General features: G+C 42.7%; 1 protein-coding gene across 1 annotated transcript in view; it reads left to right on the top strand.

Moving 5' to 3' along the window:
• The window catches only part of LOC131282764 (nuclear receptor-binding protein homolog), a 66,194-nt gene that overhangs the window by 11,263 nt on the left and 33,320 nt on the right, over positions 1-21,611 (top strand). Inside the window, exon 3 of the mRNA XM_058312304.1 lies at positions 18,734-18,939. Coding sequence (XP_058168287.1) covers positions 18,805-18,939 — 135 coding nt within the window. The 5' untranslated portion in view covers positions 18,734-18,804. The remainder of the gene's footprint in view (positions 1-18,733; positions 18,940-21,611) is intronic.

Genomic DNA, 21,611 nt, shown 5'->3' with positions numbered 1-21,611 from the left:
TGCGCTCGGAAGGAACCTGGTTTTTTAGTATCAACAAGCAAACACACAACTCGGTGCAATCCAGTTCAATTTAATATGTCTTTGCGGGGATCACTAAAAGTTAAGGGTTCCTTGAAATGTGTTAATTTTTCTGTAATGGTTCAAATTAATACTGTAAACCAAATTTCTCACATACTTTTACGATCTTTTTAATTCATTCCATGACGAGCCCTAGAGAATGCTTTGGCGATCGCTCACGCCCATTTGTTGAATGTCGAATTTACGGCAATATTAGCTTATTACATTTGCGGTACCTGTCTACGCAAACACGCGTATATTGCCCTTCCACCATTATGGGCACAGTTCTGGCGAACATTGCGTTACTCTCGCAATCCACACAACGACTGGCCTTTCAACGATGGTGACAAATTGCTATTGAATGTATCGATTCGCTACCCACCCCGGGCTCCATAGAATAAGGACTATAGGCCAGCGAGAAAAAGGGTACGTTGTTACTTGATACGCCAGCATGCAACCGGCGCTCTGTTTGGTCAATGTCCGTTGATTGATTTCCGCATCACGATCCGTGGTGCGACACACGAACGACAACGGCGACGCACGGCAGCATGATAATTAATTTATGAAGATTTCATTCCTCCTGAACTTGCCAACCACCACCACCAGTGCGTTTGGATGGAACGGGTTGGTTCATAGTGTGGACTCCATACAGACGGCAAAGGAGAAGGAAGTGCTGAGATTCACATCCGTAATAGGTATCCTGTGAAGTACACAGCAACTGACTTGCACTGGTGTTGATTGAGGCACAAGAATCCCCGGTACACTACAGGATCTCATTTTGTCTCTCTCTCTATCCCTTATTCTGTTGTCATCGTCATTTTTACCAGCATAGTTCCATGAGGCACAACTCACCCGCTATTGTTTTACAGGGACTGTGTGGAGTAGTGGTTTTTTACCGCCATTTTTGTATTCATTTACTCAAACATGAACGTGGTGTTTTCGCTGATGAGAACTTGACGAAGTGCTTACCGGTGGTCGCAAGGAGGGGGATCTTGAAGGGAACTAAACGTCCCCAAGTAGAAGGTTTGGAAGGGTAGGTTCATTACGGTATTCTCTGTACGGATCGTTTTTCTTTTCGAAGGAATGTCAAAACTAACGTCGTCGCCGCAGCCAGCGACGTTGAAAGGCACGAGCCGCACGCGGGCTGGTTACGCTGGTGTGGGGTGAATAATTGGTATGCATAAACTTATTCCATAACCGTGTTATCTTTGTTGCTAGTTCTGTTAGTTTTATGTTTTCTTGCATTTGGGGACTCGAGCTGTGGTCGTTGCTTTTTTTTTCATTTGTTTCACCTTTGTCTTTGGACGTTTTTCGGTGGGCCCTAATAAATTGGCAAGTGCCCAGCTGGGAGTGCTTCTCTGGCGTATAGTTTAGGAATTCGGAACATTCTCTTCCAAAACCGTTTTCAAGCCGTCGTAAACTGAAACTTTGCCTTCGTTTATTAATGATGCGCGTGTTCGGCATTCGTTGTAACTAATAGTTTTCACTGCAGATTGAAATTATTCCTTTTCTTTCGTTTATAATTCAGTCACTTTTCCAAATGACCACAACAAAACTTTTTCGTTAAAATCCAGGTGTTTTCCTCTTAATGTTTGCCCTTGGATTATACAAATTAGCGGTCGCATACAAAAAGCCAAAATCACTGACGCAGATACCTAGAAGGAAGTTAAATTTGGTTGAAGCTGGCACATTTAAATTTTCTACGATGGAAAAGTACTACACAAAAGTGAAATAAACAAAAATATTCTTGTTGCTTTTACCCAATTTTTTTTCCATATTTGATTCACTTCCAGATTCTATTTTTTTTTTTACTTCTTTCTCCCATAATACGGATAAATTGTAACCCAATTTCATTCCGTTTATGGTACATGCATCTCCTCTCTTAAATTTTTGTTTTGTTAATGAGGGTTTTTTATGTAAATAATAGCGTCTTCAAACAATTTTAGGTTGCTTTAGTGTTTTTTTTTTTAAAAAAACCGCTATAACATTTGTTTTAAAATTGTTAAGGACAGTAATTTATAGTTTAATTCACATGATACCTATACAAGCACATTAACATAAATATATTTAAATAGATCTTAAATCCAGACTTTGCGAACCCTGATAAAAATGCTTGCATCTTGGGCCAAGATCTATCCTTGGAAAGGTCCGAATCCTATGTGAATGCTCTTTGCATTCACGACAACCAAGTTAAGGTACAAATGACTACAAGTGACCCCCAACATTTTCGGTAAAAGATGTTTATTACAGCCTTTTACGATGGATAGCATAAGTTGAAACGCGTTGAACGCCTTTGTAAACTCCGTTATCGCGTCTGGAAACCGGAATATGACATCTTGCAATCCTTCATCGCGTTTGTCACCTTCATTAATGATTCTTTAAACTCGAATATGATATTTGTAAACTTCATTATCGCCCAGTCAGATTGGAGGCCGGTTTGTTTTGGGTTTCATAGATGCAAATTGTGTACATATACATATATAGTCAACCATTTGAAAAAGACGTTACTATTCACAAATTGTATCCACGCTGTGAATCAATTATTTTAAACGATTGAACGGTTCTATTGAATATCTGTTATGGAAATGGTATATTGTGGTATACACAAATCATAGGAGGGCCCATAGAAACGGAAATGTAAGATTTATTCTTACCAATCTAGTAAGCTTAGATGTGCTGCGGTGAAGGTAATTGCAAGTGAGAATTTCAGATTCCGTGATAAACAAGCTCAGCGAAGGAGAAACAGGATTAATTTGCCCACTGAGGAGTAGTGAATTGGCCTTTTATTCCCCATTGAAACTGGAAAAGAAGTGTTGGCTCACGTTTATGCCAAACTCGCATATCGAAACTTTTACAATATCGAGATGTTCCTATGTAGCCTTTAAAATTAAATGTAAATGTGATATGCAACTAGTTCCTGTAAATGACCAGTGATTTATCAAATCATCCTTTGAATCCTTGCAGAATATAATAAAAACTATAGTTTGGTCGAAATAGCAAACAACAATGGTTTTCAGTGGTTTGAGATAAACTGATCCTCTGAAAATGTTTTGAACTGTGTATGAAAATGTTTTAAATCTAGGCCCTGCATGATTATTTGCATGGTATGCAACATTTTAGCGTGGTTTGTAGGAATTTATACATAGATCACCACAAAAATGAATAAAATATAAATAGCTTTCTTAGACTAGATGGGGTATCACAGATTTCTCAAAATAAACGCCCTAGTCCCTGCACTTGCCCTTTGGTGTCCCCACACAGCATACACCTACACGTAGTGCTACATGGGGGCGGGCGTCTGGCTATCGAGCCGTGGTTCTACTTATCTAGCCCCTATTGGGCCTCGTTTCCGTTTTTTTGTTTAAGCATTCCCGCGCTGGGATCGTTCTCTCGCTCGGGATGCCTGGCGCTGGCGTGCATTTCTGTGGAGGCGTCTTGCCTCTCGCAGGCTTCCCTCGGCGTCGTCTAGAGCCACTTGCGCCGCGTCCTGGTGCTATGGGGTCGCGTCATGAAGCCGCAGACGCGCCAGGTTGCCTTGCATGGTGCTGGCGTAAACCCCGGTTGGCATCCGCTGTTGGCGTCGTCGGAGTAGCCTGCTGTCCAAAAGCTGCCTTGCTCTACGCCGGAAGGCCAACCGCATGTCCGGGTCCATGGCCTGGATCCTAGCCTAGTGGGGTCACGACCGAACCTGCTCGTTCTCGCTCGATCTTGGGCCGCTGCCCGTACCGCTGCTTGTTCCGTTGCTCGCCGCCTGGCCGCTGCCGTCTGCCGCTCAGCGATGGCTTCCCTCTCGGTGGTCCAGAGCCGCTGGAGCTCGGAACAGATGATTCTTGCTGCCTCCTTCAGTCGAACCCAGGCCTCCGTGCTATAGAGCAGGTGTTCGTGCATGTTGTCGGCGGTAACGGTTGCCAGCCCATGTCCAGACAGGAGCCGCTCGCGCACCCCGGCGAAACGGGGGCACTGGAACAGCACGTGTTCCGGCAACTCCTCGGCGTCAGGGCAGGCCGGACAGCCCGGGGATTGGGTAAACTTTTTGGCTGCGAGATACTGGCGGAAAAAGCCGTGCCCCGTCAGCACCTGGGACAGGTAGAAGTTTACCCGTCCGTGTTTCCGGGCCATCCACCGCTCTACATCCAGGATCATCCGGTAGCTCCAGCGGACGAAAGCTTTCTTAGACTCGTCTTCGAACAATGAGGGCTCATTCAGAAAGCGGTAGGTTTGTTCGTTGCTTGTTGATTTCATCAAATGCCGTCGTTGCAGTGAAAGTTGCTGTTCATCGTCTTGAGCTGACACCATGCTTGTTTTCACATATGCACCCAGCAGGACCAGTGCCTCCAACGTGTCATTCTTTTCCAGTTTCAATGGGGAATAAAAGGCCAATTCACTACTCCTCAGTGGGCAAATTAATCCTGTTTCTCCTTCGCTGAGCTTGTTTATCACGGAATCTGAAATTCTCACTTGCAATTACCTTCACCGCAGCACATCTAAGCTTACTAGATTGGTAAGAATAAATCTTACATTTCCGTTTCTATGGGCCCTCCTATGATTTGTGTATACCACAATATACCATTTCCATAACAGATATTCAATAGAACCGTTCAATCGTTTAAAATAATTGATTCACAGCGTGGATACAATTTGTGAATAGTAACGTCTTTTTCAAATGGTTGACTATATATGTATATGTACACAATTTGCATCTATGAAACCCAAAACAAACCGGCCTCCAATCTGACAGGGCGATAATGAAGTTTACAAATATCATATTCGAGTTTAAAGAATCATTAATGAAGGTGACAAACGCGATGAAGGATTGCAAGATGTCATATTCCGGTTTCCAGACGCGATAACGGAGTTTACAAAGGCGTTCAACGCGTTTCAACTTATGCTATCCATCGTAAAAGGCTGTAAGTTCTTATCGTTTTTTTTATCATTAATTTAGTTTTGCCCTTTAATAAATCTTACCAATTAAAGCTTTTTTTATAACAGCCTGTTTCAAGCGGATTAATGAATAACATTTACAAAACCCCATCTGAAACCATAGGAAACAACTTTCAACTGATAGAATAATCCCCATTATAAGTTCCCCACGTAGCAGCTACCTTCCCCCGTATCCTCACGCCGACCCGATTGAATCTGCTGCACATGCTGCACTCACATTTACATACCTTTGATTCATCATGATATTAAAATATACACACAGTTGCCTCGATATTACACAGCACGGCTAAATGACCCCGTTGCCGAGCGTCGGTGCGTTGCCTCCACGGATGATTCATCGCAATGCCGGCATGCGGTTTGTGTCACACGATTCCGCGGTTCCCTTTTCGGATCGGGACGGCTTCCACCGTATTCTTTACATTATGGGGCGCCACATACGCGTGGTGTGCCACCATTCGGGCCACCGGGCAACCTCCACACACGCAAATCCTCCTCTCCTCGCCGCCGACAAAAAAAGCAACATAAAGTGAAACAACATCGCTCTCCTATGCGTCATCCTGGTTTTGAATAAATCGCTAATAAGCTCCGCGTGCTGGTGGTGGCGACGCATGTGATTCCCGTCTCTGCTTCCGGGGCATGGAGGAAGCAAGAAAGGGGAGGGGCGGAGGGATTCAAGCGACACACCCTTCGATGGCGCATTTGCAATACAAAATTAGCCAGCTCCCCCTCCGCTCATCGTTACAATTTCGACTGTTGAAGTCGTGTGGTGGAGACTCACGAGTTTTACACGTCATCGGGCTTTTCCTCCAACTTCAGTGGTTTTTTTGCGGAGGTGACACACGCACCTTCACGCGTTTGACAGCTGACCAAAAGTGCCCAGAATTTTCACCACAACTCTCAGACATCGTCGACGTCATCCACGAATCTACTTTCACCATTACGTCACAGGTCGCGACGTTTCCGCAGACTGGCGGCAGGAAGAAAAAGGACCAGACAAGGAAAACGGCGTGTAGTCCAACCGCCCGGCACCCGTTATCCGCTCACTTGGATCGATCTAGACTGACCTTGGACGTACAAAGGAAGCCATTTTGTGCTGGACGTTTTGCCATGGAAAATTTTCTTTTCTTATTTGTGTCCACCCACCACGTGATTAATGGAGCGTTTGCGGTTCGGTCAGCTGTGGATCATTTGTCTAGAAGCCAATTTTTGGCGGTCCAAGATGGTCCTCACTTATTGTGCCCGAGCCTATTGCCGATGACATCTTTTAAAACTTTACCCCATCCATTTTTTGCAAATAACTCTAATTTAACAAATTCCAGAAATAAGTTATCTTTAAGTTTTTGTTTGACGACAAATAAATAAATAAGTTAAAAAAGGGGTCCTCGACAGCCGAGCGGTAACGCTGTTTAGAAAATCGGCCCATGAGCGCCTGGGCTCACCACCTCGACGGCGTAGGTTCGAATCCCAACAGAGTCCGGACCCTCTCCTGTACGAGAGGACTTACTATCTACGTACACAAAGGGAAATAGTCAAGTAAGCCCTTAACGGACAGGCATGACCAAACAAGGTCGTTACGCCAAGAAGAAGAAAGGGAAGGGAAGTTAAAGAATTACAATAATAATAATAATGATAATAATAATAATAATAATAATAATAATAATAATAATAATAATAATAATAATAATAATAATAATAAGAGGAAGAAGAGGAGGTTAAAAAAAAAACTAATGATTGTTTGAACAATTTGATTAAATTCAACAATTATAAATACTTCCAAGCTGGAGTTGTCTTGTGAATGTATCTGAAACATATAAGCTAAGCTGTTTGAATCTCTGTTGTTTTAATATATAACTTTTTGGGACTCTGATTTTGATATTGATACATCAGTTTTCTGCTCTCTGATCTGATATGATGATAACCGTGTTGGCAGACCAGAAAATACAAGAATATATAAAAATTTAACCACTCCCCATGCATATGCAATCTCTTATCTTAGTGTCGTAAGTGTTTCTTTTGCACGAAACCTCCCAAAAATCGAATCGATTTGGATGGCAGGTTCTTAGTTCTGTTGTCCACCGAAACTTCCGGCGAAGACAAGGGTATCCGGTCACTTCCGGGCCGCAATACTTGACAAACCAGTCCAGTCCCATTTTTGTGTGCACATTCATACTGTATGTTATTATTACGTTTTCTTTATTTTTATTCTGCATCCAACATCAACTGAGGATTAGATTTAGGATTAGATTAGAAGGAGCGCTTATTCGATACCGTTTTCGGAAATTCTTCCCTCCTTTGGGGCCAATTGGGTGCCATCTGCTGCCTTCATCCATTTGTTGATCTGCTTTCCGGTATCGACCGCACTAATGTCTCCACCATCGATTCCATTCCGCTTTGATGGGATTCCAGATACGTCCATCGCCACCCGGTTCAGGCGGAAGAGACTGACTGGTTGTCCCAGCTAGTAGCCGGCTGGGATGTGGTGTAGGATTACGTAATTTAATCAAAATACATCCGCTTAACGACTCGGTCGGCGCTGGCTGGGAGTTAATGCAGGCGGGACCTCTCGAGCAAGACCCAGCGTTACGGGCGACCCAGGGTTTGGGTTGGGGTTTGTTGTGAATGTTTCCTTGTTGGTGTTCCCACATGGGCCGCTGTACGTCCAGCAGGGAGTTTGCACTGCATTAACGTCACTACGCTGGATACACAAACACTCCGCGAACATGTTACTTCATTCATAGGTTAGTGTAACAGTAGAAAAAAATGGGGAAAATGGGGGAATTTTCTCACCCGATACACCCAACCAACCTGTGTGCACGTACCGTCGAAAGGTGTTTGTTGCCCGAAAAAGTGACCGGTTAGTAACCGGTGCCATTATGTGCGAAAAATTTTATCTTCCAAACGGCATGTGTTGGTTTTAGCAAGACTTTTTTTATGCTTTTTCACTACACTCTTGCAACGAAGGGAATGTTTCGAGGATTCGGTTTACTCGGCGGATTAGAATCATATTGTCCGGAAGAGGTGCAAACGGAGAAATAATACCACCGGTGCTTGAAAAATTGCTTCCACTCACTTCCTCCTACGGGGGTGCCGATCCACCTTTCTTGCATATCACTTTTTTCTGGCTGCGTATTCCTTCCAACACGTGGACAATATCCTGGTCTGCCGGCAGGTTGCATGTGAACCCCTTATGAATCCACGTAATTTATGAAGTTGTTCGTCTAGACTGAATGTGAAATTAGTGTGGTTCGCGGTTTTTTTGGGCCACACACACAACGCTATTCATTTCGTGCCAGAATGGAATTTTTGAATTTACGATTACTCTCCCTGCATTTTTTTTGCAAATAAATCTATTGAATTAGTTTTATTTGAAAATTTGAGAAGTTATGAAGAAGTTATAAATTGTATGTAGTTTTTAAGTTATGTATGAACATTAATTATACTTAGATCTTGCCCAATTGACTCCATTTTTTTATAATTATATATTTTATATTGAAACATTCGATTTACTAATTTACTTACTTATTTATTGATCTACTCAACTACTAACTTAACATGCCGTCTCCCGGTTTGTTGTTAAAACAATATTAAAATATAATAAAACAGCATTTTCATGCAGAGGCTTAGAAAATTATGTATCACATTTGTATTTACCGGGTGAAATAGTAGTGTCGCCGCGTGACTGTAAATAAAAGACCATCTCATAAAAACATTGTTATTAAGCTAGTTTAGAAATTATATTTTTACATTCACACTCTTTATTTTTTACTAACGAAACGTAGTTCCCCGAGCATAAAGAAGATTGAGTCAGTGCTTCTGTGTTGTATCAACGAATATTTCCGAGCTGTTACTTAAGCTACATAGTCGGGGGAAATATTTGGACACGATGCGCATGATTTGTTCGACTTCGAACTCCTTCCGGCGATGGACGAACGATTACGTGCTCCGAATATATCATCCCTGTGTGTCCTGCGTACTTGATTCTTCTTACAAATCGCAACCTCCAGCGAAAGAACTAGGAAAATTTGCGACCGTGGTGTAAATTTAGCGCGATTTTTGCACCATATGCTGCAGAGATAATGTTTACATTGGTTTTTGGCCGTAAATAAACAATGCGACCACAGCGACCTTCCTCGGTGCGATGTGGATGGACGAAAGCACCAAAAGAAATGACGGACGCGCATTCTTCACCTCAATTCCCGTTCATCAATCCGCGTCATCGGCTCATTAGAGCGTGTGTGGGATTATAGCGATTGCACCCGGAATGCTTGATATATGAGATCACAAATTGATGGAACATTTTATAAATTATTTCCAGAATCGTTCTTGATCTGCAAAGCAAATCTCAATGAATAAGAAATAATAATGTCCTGAAGAATCTCACCACTTTGTTATCATTTCACGTAACCCTAGTACTATCAAACGGTCGTAAAATGAGCTCGACCAACATCTTGTCAATGAATCCATTGACCACTCTCTCTCCTCTTAGGTCAGGCAAGGGTAGCTAATCAGCCGCTTGAAGAATGTTGGTTTCTTTTTAACACTTTTTAACCTCAGAACCTCCACAATACTGCACATTCCTGTGGCATGTCAGTCACCTCGTTCCGGTGTTGCGTTTCGTTTCATCAGCATGCTTGAACTTTCTTGATTGACGTGGTCGCTTTACGGTCCGATAGGTAGATTGACTGTATGGAAAAATACCGATCTGTTACGAGGGATGTCGGGCGTCAATGGGTTGTTCCTAGTCAAAAGAGCTAAACCTAAGGAATTCGTTTGAAGAGTATGAGATTCATTCGAAAAGTACTGCATTTCCCAGGACATGAGATCATTTACTTACTTATTGTGAGTAATTTTTAAAAAAGGAAAGCGTGTACTCCTGAGGTCTGACCGAAGTATAAAATTTGAAGCATTTGACTCTTGCGAATCCTCATTACATTGGCATGCTGTAGGTTTTGGTCTCGTAAAAGAACGGACATCCGACGACAGGCGTGTGTGTATCATAAAAAAGAAGAATCTTCTCTCCCTCTTGTCTGACGTTCTGAGCAAACACGGAGCGCTTGCATGCATCTTACTTTTCCAGGAATACTTGGGTCATTCTTACGCTGATGCAATGCTAATGGTAAAGGAGACTGGTAAGAGCATTGCCGCCTTTGCTTGCTTTCGCGCTCTGATGCAAGTGCACTGACACTTGAGTTGCACAGTCGGAAGTGATAGAATAATGCAATGAAATGCGGGCGTCAATGACTGCACTTCCTGTCGAGATTGATCGATGGTGAATCATATGATTATTCTTTATCGATACTTAGCTCACAATGTAGAGCAAGCGGTTTGTTCATTTTTTCTACAGCAATGTCTTTGTTTTTTAAAGATGCGTTTTTTATATTGTAAATATAATGTTCAGTTTATATTTGGTTATCTGCTAGCGAATAAATGGATCAACAAACCATATGTAATTATTTTAGAAGCAAACACAGGAAGGTAAACACCTGTTAGTGGCCTTCGCTCGATAAACGAAGTTATTTGACTTTGCTAATATTTTTCGATGAATATTTTCTCGCAAAAACAAAGTCCTTACCATGCGTGGACGTTGGCGAAGGATTAACGCATACAGCATTATTCAATGTTTTCTGTTTGCACCTACGCTTCAGACAATAGAGAAAATTGTTGATTTGTGCGGCGTTTGATGTTTGAAATTCAGAAACGTTTTCCTCCTTTCAGTGTGCACTGCACTTTTTGGTTTGATGCGTGTCAGGGAAAAGAGAGCCGGCTGAGGTTTATGTGGGACATGTTGTTGTGCCATTTATCTACACCACACACCAAGGTGACCATCAGGCAGGTGCGCCCATGTTTTCTGTACTGGATAAGGATGCTATTTGCGTGCCCGGGAAATGTCAAGGTTAATTGTGTTTCCCATTGTGTATTTTTGTTGCTGTTGCTGTCGTTTTGTATTTGCCAGCATGGACCAAAGCGTGCTGCAATTAAAAATGTAAACTCCCATGTCCTCCGGAACGTAGGAGGAACACGCTTTACACGTTAACCTTTCCACTGGCAAAGGTCGACAGCAGAGTAAATAGGGAAATTGTCCACTAGGCAAATATATGTAATCTCAACCCTCACTCGTGACATTAGAGGTCGTTTCTGTGCCGAGAAATGTCCTCTAATCCACTTACTAGCCAAGCATGGTTTTTATCAAAGACAGTGGATGGTGCGGTTTTTGTTGTGAAAATAAAAAAAAGACGAGATAGTTCTATAGGTGCTGTAAAAAATGGATACTCTTGAGTCATTTGTCTACTCTGGACTTGTTTTTTGTTGATATCCCGAGAGAATTCTATAGAATGTACTGTAAACACTTACTGTTAATTGAGGTGATAATAACTCACCCGAAGTTTGTACTCGAAATAGCAAACAAACGTAGTTTATATAAGGATTTTGTTCAAACTATCCCAGAGATTAGAATAAAGGATAAATTCTAGTGAAAGGCCATGAATAGCCATAAAAACATTTTTGTAACCTTATATTTGTTGCGGCAAAAGCAATACTTTCTTTCAGCGTACCAAACCTACTTGTTTAAATTTAGGTTGCGTGTCTCATCTAACCTCTGGCAACGTACAAACCTGCTTCGAATATTGTTGTAGAAAACAGAAAAACAAACCTCCTTCCTTTCAACAAATCTCACAACGCATTTCGGTTTTGCTCGGCTCCTCTAAAGCCTCCCGCGTGTGTGCACATGCAATCAAGCTTTTCCAACTTTCCCAACTTAATCTCCTGCTGCATTACTTCTCGTTGGGTACGGGTATTTGTGTGTAAAACGGAGATAGAGAGGGATAGAAGGAGAAGAAAAACTGCACTCTACCTTATCGACCGTACCTTCTTCTTCCATTGTCCGTTGCAATTTTTCATTATATCGATGAATTAAGAGTCTGAAAGAGATGCACTTACCGGAAAAATTTCTCTAGCCCATTTCCCGTTCCAACTGTCTCTCGCTTCTTTCTGGTGCTTTTGCTGCTCGTTGTTATGTTTTTTTTCTTCTCTCTATTACCAATCTGGTGCAACTTCTTCCATTCGGTAATCTCCGCCAGCTTCGAAAGTGTCGTACCAGGGTGGAAAAGTGAACGTAGCCTTTTCCCAGAGGGATGATGTGCTGCACACATGCACCGCGCAGCCCAGGAGGAGCTGGAGGCTTTCACGAAATACATTCCGTTTTAGGCTCCAACGCATACGCGAACGACTAACGAGAGCATTTTACGGAACGATTAATGGTTGACCGGTGCGGACCAAGACCTGGCTTGTGCAATAGGCATCAGCCATCCATGCCTCAACGTGAACACCCTCACCTAACCGCACGTTAGTCTTTCGATTGAATGGAAGCTTACACGCTGGCTGGATGATGCTGGTCGTCGATGATCGTCCGTCCAACACACGCTGGGCTTTCGGCTTCTGCTGTGAAAAAGCAGAAGAGACGGAGAGGGCACTCTCGAAAACTAATTATGATAATAAGTGGCGCTGGGCCGGGCAAGTGGAAACATTTGCGAAACATGTGTTGCATGAGTCGGGGAATTTGTTTCAAAAATTGCTTCCAGGACTTCGGGCAGGTACGCCAGAAGGTAAAGGTGCCTGTGCTGGGGTACCTTAAATTATGCGCACACGTGAAAATGGTGTCTGGAGGGAGCTAGTGTTGGAGCACGTGCCTAACTTCTCGATTGCACGTCCCTTGAAGTACATTAACTGAGGGTTCGCTTTATAAACTTTTGACTTATAACGAGTATCTGTCGACCCTTTTGAAACTCATTAAACTATTAACAAAACTGAAGATCCGCTTTTTGTCGGGACACTTGTTTTGACGATGTTAGCGGCTAGATTATGTTTGTCTTTTCCTTTGACGAACGATGTCAAATATCCGAATCGATGATGTACTTTCGTGGTTCTTTTCCAAGGCTGATATCAACCGGCCCAAACATAATTTTCTTCAAATCCCCCACTAACCCATGACAAGAGAAACCAATCACCAAGAAATATGTGACCGTACCGATGTTTTTCTAGATATGTTGGATTGACCTATATGTTCGTTTTTCCACTCCTGCCATGTAGAAAAGGCCATATGTTGGACAACAACTCAAATCACACCCACCGCTACCCGTAAGGGGTGTGGTGTACTGCTTAGCTTTTCTGACCTGCCGTTTGTTGTGTGTGGTCGCCGTGGAAAATATTGATGAGCGACAAGAGTAGCTAAAGGTTGCAGAAGGCAGGCGGCTAGGCGTGGCGTGTGGTGCGACCGCTTAATCACAATTAAGCTGTCATATTTTATCAATTAGTCGCTGCCACGCTTGTCCAGAAATAGATCCACCAAGAAGAAACTACCGCCAACTGACAGAGAGATACTGAGAGAGGACGAGGTTGGGCACCAACACACCATCGTATGTCCGCCAGCGTTCAGTTCATCTTTCTTTCGGCTAAATGGCGGGTTTCGACGACCGTTTAGTATGCCAAAAATATCCATAACTAATGTGGAGCCGCGTGTTAGCTACCAACAACATCCTCTCCCGGTGGCAAATCACTGTTCAACACTGGCGAGATACGCATCCTGCAATTTTTGACGGGTCTTTTAGACCTCTTTTGTGTTTGTTTTAACCACAGTTTTTTCTCAACAATCAATGCAGTCTCCATCAACAGGAGTTACGAGTGTTTAGAAATTTACGTTAACCCCTTCACAGATTTTCTAAGGCTTAGATCAATGGTATATCAAATTTGGTTCAATTGCATCGATTGTGTTTTAGAAGTAGGTAAACTTTTTGGAAGGAATTCATAAATTTACAATCATTCATTTTGGAGGTAAAAAAGAAAACCTAAAACTATGATAAGTATATTAAAAAGTGTAAGTAATCCAATTTAATAAATTGAAACTATCAATGTTATAGCAGGTTTAGTTACTAAAATTAGGTGTTTTAAAGGTGTTCGGTACATTAAAATTACAGAAGCTTCGGATTCGATTTTCCATTTCCAACTTAACCTAGTTTAAATGTTACAAAACATTGGAGTTGTACTAAATTTATAGTTTAGTAAAGAACTAAAACAAAAATTAACATACTTTTGCACATTATTTTTGACAGAACTCATATTGGTATCTTCTGAAAGGAATCCACAATTTGTGTAAAAGATGAGAGAATGGGTAGAGTGGTAAGGTATTTTGAAAGTTTATTTGAAACTATGTTGTAATTGGATAGATCATAAGATGATAGCACCTCGGGCAGCATAGCTTTCCAGCGGATCCAGATTTATTAGACACAGATACAGTTTGATGTAACGGTCGTAAAAATATTGCCATGTTTGCATCACGCATTTGCACGCAACTTTTGTGAAACCCAAACGAGATGCAATCTCGCAAAAATTGGTCACACATTCGTTCACCTATTCAACAGAGTCGAATAGCAGAATGCGCATTCCGCATTGTCTCGTAACACCGTCACCGTTCTCCGGCATCATCGCATGATGCATAATATCGCGTGCCACCGTTTTGACATTTGCTCGTTCCGTTTCGTTTCCTTTTATTCGACAACTGCACACGCGATCCCCCCCCCCCCCCCCCCCCTCGGCCAATGGTGATGGTACTGCCAAAAACTATCTTCTGACACTTTCCCTTTGGAAAGTCGCCGAAATTCGCCTGACAAACGATCGTTGTCCGGTCCTGGTTTTTTATGTGCCCGTGTTCCCCGAAAATGCATTTGAAATCATTTGCCGCCAGCCCGGTGTGTTGCACTGCCTGCGCCGCACCTTTGGGGACTTTCGTTTTCGACCGAGCGAGCGTGTGCAGCACAGGATAGGAAAAGAGAGGACTTTCCAAATTTATTATTTCCCCCGTCAGTTGCGCTGTCGCTAATAGTTGTCGTTAATTTTTCCTCCTCGACGTAGCCCACAAGCTTTTTTTATGCAGGGGACTTGATTTTTGCGATTAATTTCACAGTGAATTAATATAGTTCTTGTACAAACTTATTAGATTGTAGATAATTTAGTCTAGATATGTATCGTACTAATTTTACTATCTCTGTCTGGTTCATCTTAAACCGTCTCGGTGGTGAATTAGGGCTTGTTGTTGTCATGGCTCATTAAAAAAGCTCTTCCTGGGTGGTAACGTCGACTCGTCGATCCCGTTGTTTAAGGCATGTGCGAAACTCGTAAAACTCCAAATTCGTCTAACATGGCAATCAAATGGCACTATGCTTGGTATACGTACATGCAGGGGGCAGCAGCAGGGAGGATGCCGCGCTTCGGAGACCAGTTTCTTTCGATTCCAACATCCATAATATTCCTCCCGACATGGAATAATTCATTCGCGAAACGGAGTGAATCGTGTCGATCCCATCGTTCACCCAGATTGAATCGCGAATTCGTCATGAAAATCTCCGTTACGTTTGGGAGCGTGGTGGAGAAATGTGTGACGCTGCCAATTTATCGAACAGATTTCCTCTGCTTCTTCAAATGTTGCTTCCTGTGTGTGCAGACGGGAGTTCGGTTTGTAGGAAATTAACTATGTAAATATTTAACGCTTGCCGTTCGGAATGGTGAATCGGGCAATTCGCAGGAAAGACACTAAAAATAATATCTGCGTCGTAGATTTTTCCGAGACCGCCAACTTTCTGCCCTGAGCTGCTGGTACGTGCTACGTGTCGAAATGAGACGCACTTGCATCATGAGCTACGGAACTCTTTTAACTTATTTTCCGCAAAGCAAAAGAAAAAAAAACACGATAACATAAGATGCCTCCTTCATCCAACAGGAACGACAAACTACGTGACATTCCAAGGACGTCACGGTTCGACACCACACAGGCTGCTGATTGATGGCTGCGAGTAGCCGGCATTCGTCCCAGCTGCCGGCCGCTTCCTCCTCCCCCTCCCGACCGATCAGTGGGGGGGGGGGGGTCGCACTTTTGCAAATTATCGTTTTAGTTTGCTACTGCCATACCACAAAGTGGTTGCGCATGCGCGAAATAACTACCAAAATGTAGATTGCTCACTATGTCGAGTTTCCCTTCAATTACTTTCGGTTGGCTCACTAAGTGTTACATCTAAAAATTAAAATGAAAAACATAAAGTTACTATGTTTTTTCTCTTTCGTGCTCTGTGTTTTGCTACGGTATAGTTAGTCACCAGCCTAATGAGTTCCTACCGGATAAACTTTCGGTGCACCTTTGTTAAGTGAATCAACTCCAATCGTTGGAAAATGTATTTATTTTCTTTCCAAACACTATCGCACCATTTATGATTCATCCGAAGCCTCGTTCAGAAGAAAAACAATTTTTTCATAATTTTTTGAAACCGATTACTAACACCATTACTTTCGTTCTACATAGAACAACTTTTTTTTCTGTAGATTCAAGTTTCACGGTTAATTTCGCATAGGCTTCAAGTTGTATGAAGTAGAGGCACCATTTGATAACTTAATTTAACTTGTTTTGAGTTTTGTAAAAATAAAAATTATCACCACCGTGCATGTTGTGACCCTGTGAGAAGTAAAATAGTTCCATTCGTATTCGAGGCAAACATTTTTGCAGTCTAGGTTCTATTTCATTTCGGTCCTATAACTAAAAAATGCTGTGCGTTTTATATTTGTAGCGTGGCATACGTTGAGCCAATTTAACACGGTGACTCCCATGGCTATCATTTTTGATAGCCAGCTGTCATTAGTTCTAAAAAGTTTTTGCCCCATAAATGAATGAAAATGCAACATAAACATTATAATATTATTTAATATCAATTCCTTGGGAAGCTAAGTTTTTGCTTAACCTTTGAAAATCATCGGTTTAGCAAATGTTATAGACAAATTTTATTAAAAAAGATTGTACTAAAAAGCTTTGCTAAAAACGATTGGCAGTCAACGAGTTAAGAAAAGAAATGGGCTGTGCAGATTCTTTCTATCCAAAGTATTTCTTCAACAAAGATACAACCTTCGAATGTTCCACTTCCGACCATCCTTATTATTGTTGATGTGTAAAAACATCCGGTTGAATTTATAAGTCAGCTGCGTAAATAAATAATGATTTCTTCATTCCCACATCAAAGACTCATTAGAAAGTTGCATAACACGTGGCGTGTTAAAGCTCCGAAGAATAACAATTGGGCCTGATACTAGCATATTCTCAAACTTCTTCAAAGGTTTGTTATGTATTATTCATCAGACTATTGTTTCTGCCCATGTCCGTTCTAAGTCCGAGCCGGTCGATTGAAGTTGCGAACAGTTGTCTCAGTCCATCCACACTTCCGTCGAACTCGGGTGAACCATCTGTTCCGGATTCGGTGGCGGCGAGACCGTTCGCAGACGGCGGCCTCCCGTCGGACCGCGTGAACTTCTCGCACCGGCAAACACACATCGGCGGATTCCTATGTGACCTCTAATAAATCACGTTAAATGCGTACATGTTCACGCGGCGGTAACGGTCTACGGCACACATAGGCGTGCGCTTCACTTCGAAATCATTCTCCTCCCCCACACCCGCAAGCCAGTCCATTCCGCGTTCTCTCGGTAGACATGGGTTGCCTGTGGCTGGGAGTTTCTTCGAACATCTCATACTTGCCTCACGCTATATTGTCACTTGGGAAGTGGGTGGTTCTTGCTTGCGTTGTGAAACGTGAAACCCACTGCGACATGAATACGCCATTTTTTTTATCATCGTCCAACGATTAACCGTCTGTCGTGGTGCGAGAAGCAAACCCCCGCTTAGCTTGCGATAGTAGGGATCGCTCCCAATTCATTGAAAGTTGTGACTACGGCAAGAGAACGTTGTACGTGAATATGATCCTCGGTTTGTTGGTAGCGGAAACAGAAATGTAATTCCTACCCGGCGCTTCTACTTACTCAGAAGAGAAAAGTTGTTAGAATTAATATCCCAGAACTGTAATCTGATAGCGCAGGTTGTGCACCCCTTTGTTTCTGCTCGATGAAGAGATTTTTATGACCTCGAGGGACACATCTCGCTCGTGCTACCGTCCTACCTCACATGGAAGCCGGCTATCATTTAGCAGTTGTAATTAATTTTCCATAAATTGTGCACGAGCTCGCTCTGTTAGCTTGCGCACGTCTCTAAGGGCACGCGAACAAACAAACATGGGCCTGTTGACCGTTAGTGCGGTGGCGTTCCAAATCCGGTCGAATGGTGGATTAGTCGCGGCAGGTTCTTACTACGCGGGTCACGGAGTGTGTCCAACGCAAAGGACGTAAAGTAACAGCTAAACTGAAAGTTTCCATATTTCCGCAGAACATGCACCTGCTTGACGGTAAACAAGCTGGTACGTTTTTAGAACAAATGATTATGCAGGAATTTATAACTTTATCAAAAACCTAGCAAAATCTTCAGTTTGTTTACTTCGACTGGAAGCAACAGGGATATGGTAAAGTTCCGAAACCTTGTCATTCTTTTAACCTTTCCCCATGACAACCCCGGAACAACAACCAACTGAACACGGTTTGGGGGAATAGAATGTTATTGGTGGCAAAGACAAAGTTATATTTTTGACATGAACTAGGCAGCCGGGGCCAGAGTTTTAAATTGATGAAGGTCAGGTTCATGTTCATTACTTATGTCACTCCTTCAATGAGCTACTGCGTGCTCCATCGCTTCGGACCATCAGTTCCATCTTCCCTCAAAATTATCTTCGATCAAACAGTTGGCATACACTAATTGGATCGGTCGGTTCTTACCATTCTCTCACTCACTGTCGTTTCATTCCTTCTTCTTTCATTGCAGGTACTAATTAAAATATCCTCGACACCCGGAGGTCGACCGAATATTTTTTCCCAAGTTGCTTCTGTTCTGCCATGCCGGGTAGTCGTTCCAGTAACAACGATACCGAGCACAACAGGTCCCCTAGAGAGAGCGGTGAGGATTCGGAGGATGAAAGTGAAATTCTAGAGGAAAGTCCCTGCGGAAGATGGCTGAAACGCAAAGAAGAGGTAGGTGCTGGGGGTTTCCAGAAGTAAAAGAGCATATTTGCGTGATGTGGGTTCCTGGGCCCCTGGTGGCCTTTGGAGAAACGCCATCAAAATTACTAAGGGAATCGACTTTCATAAAATACCAACGAATTCTTGTAATCTATTTTGTCCCGTGGAATTTTCGTCAAAAAATGATCCTTCATAACCGAAAAATTGATATCACATAAAGCACGAACACGAACGAGACGTCATAAGAAGGTTGGACCACGGGGAGGGGATTTGTCAACCTCTACCGCTTCGCGTTGCCAAATGCCGGTTCTCGTACGAAATCTTTAATCGAGCCGTGAATCCGTTCGAGCGGAACAAAGAGTTAGCGATAATCATCTGATGTGTTGTCGGTTGTCCGTTGGCGTGTTTTCGCGTGCACTTACTTCATGTCATTTTCTTGCTCTGCGAAATTTATTTGACCTTTCTCGGCATCATCCGCCCCAGGGGCCGTTGGCTGGAAAGTTGTGGATGATTGTCCTAACGGCAAGAAAAATAGGTTCAATAAAGAAGCATCGCATATGATTACTTTTTCCTGCGGTTTAGCCTTCCCCAAATCGGCACATCGCATCGTATTTACAGCTTGTCGTTTTTAGTATAGGAATTTGCACGGTTCACTAATTTGGAAGACTCATATTTTGATAAGAAATTGCATTTGTTTTTCTACGCCTCAAAAAGATCTATTCTTTCGTTCTTCCAGCAATTTCTGGATGCCACATTTTAACTCCATTTCGCAACATTATCCAACGTTCTAATCCGGTCCGGGGAGAGATTGGCGGGGCGGGGGTGTTGACTGCCCTCTAAGGTCAATCATTCTATTTACTCACTTTGTCACCCTATCATCGCCTTAACAACCCGGAGGGCTATTTTTGTCCAGATAAGCATGACAACCAGCGGAGATTTATTAGCTCTAAACTATGCGAAACATTTCCGCCAGTGTATATGCTCGTTACGAACAGCAGCATCGACAGAACTAGCTGAGGGAAGACTGTGCTGTTGGCTAAACATGTTGGTTTTTTGGCAAACATGTGGTCAAGAGCTACAATTTTGTTCCATTTCTACATCGCCATAGCGTTGATTTGGTTTACTTTCAATAGGTTTGGTCTGGAAAGAGAGAAAATAAAAGAAGCAAACTCATCGAATACTAAACAAACGAAAATGAAACAACGAAACCAAAGTTTTTGTTTTTGCCGTGATTCATGGCTAAGGATTTCCGGTAGAAAATAAACTCTAGGGAAAAAATGGACCACTTCCAAAAGGTTCAACGGTCGCACAAGTCATCGCTATCTCGTCGGGGCCGCCTCGGTTGAGTGAACGAGTATGGCAGTTGAGTTTTACGCAAGCTATATTCAAATAAAGACACGTCCAATTAAACCATAAATTAAAGCGCTAATTGTCACATCCTTCGCGTCCATGCGTGCAAGAGGCAACAACGTAGGACTCAGATAAAGCTAGAGCTCCGTGGGGCTTGGTCTGGCTTGCAGGTCTGTTCGATGCTTTTCCGATGGTGGCTTCGAAACTGCAACTGCATACGAATGCGCGTTCGCTACAATTTACGACGCGCGAGAAGGGCACGATTAAATGCGTTCGCACTTCCACGGGAGAAAGAATTATTTCCGGTTGCATCCGATTCCGGAGGAGGAGCACCATTTTTGGAGTCATCGAAGCAAGAATTGTGTGACGACGGCAGATTGGTTCGATATTTCATTCCACGGAGACGCATTTCGCAACGTTCTGTTGAGTCACTGCATGATAAGTTAGCTACTTATGGTATTTTAGCACTCCTTTCGTTCCGATGCGTTTCAATTTATTTGATTTTCAATTCCAGCGAACCACAAATTCGATTACTCATAGGTTATGCCAAAGATTACTCCCCGCCCTGATGACACACATTCCTACAGATCCTTTACCCCAAAGCTTAGGGTTTGCAGTCAAATTTGCGCAAAGATTTACATGTTGACGTTCCACTCAACGGAGTCATCGATCCGATGGTCAAGTGAGAAAACCATCGGTGCTGCGGCATGCCTTATTTGTCGTTTTTGTCGAGAAGTCACGTTCTCAATTTCTAGAACGACGACGAGACTGCATTTCTACAGTTGCTGCATGCTTACAATTCGGTAGACTAGGACATAGGCCCACTACTACTGGTGACGTTGGTGGTTGTTCAATGCCTCAATTAGTAATAATTTTATGTTCTTTTGCCTATTCAAAAATCTTTTTTTTTTTCACAGAATCAACATCTGTAAAATATATTAGTTGAATGTTCAATTAATGTGGCCTTGTGCAGTATGTTTACTTATTTTTATTGGAATTCCGGCGTGCCCTTCGTAATTCATCTTTTATAACAATGAGGAGGAGGAACACTAAAGCTTGGTATGAGGAATGGTATGTGGTTTTCCTGTGACGCGTGGTGCGATTTTGTAAATAATAAGCTCTACACCCGTGGATGTTGCAAACAAACTCTTATTGTTATGCATTGCTATCAGGACTAAGTGTCCCTAGATTTGCAAAGCCTAGCCATCGCGTCTGCCAATGTAGGAGGAAAATCTCACTTTGGCATTACACCTGACAGAGCCTGTACGAGTTGACAAACGACGAGAAAGCCCCCGCACGTCCACCTTATCAAAGAATCCCCCCAGCTAAGATTG

The sequence above is a fragment of the Anopheles ziemanni genome, chromosome 2 (genome assembly GCF_943734765.1).
Source record: "Anopheles ziemanni chromosome 2, idAnoZiCoDA_A2_x.2, whole genome shotgun sequence".
In the NCBI taxonomy this organism is placed as follows: Eukaryota; Metazoa; Arthropoda; class Insecta; order Diptera; family Culicidae; genus Anopheles; species Anopheles ziemanni.
Note: the sequence above shows the minus strand (reverse complement) of the source record. Positions and strands in the feature narration are given on the sequence as shown.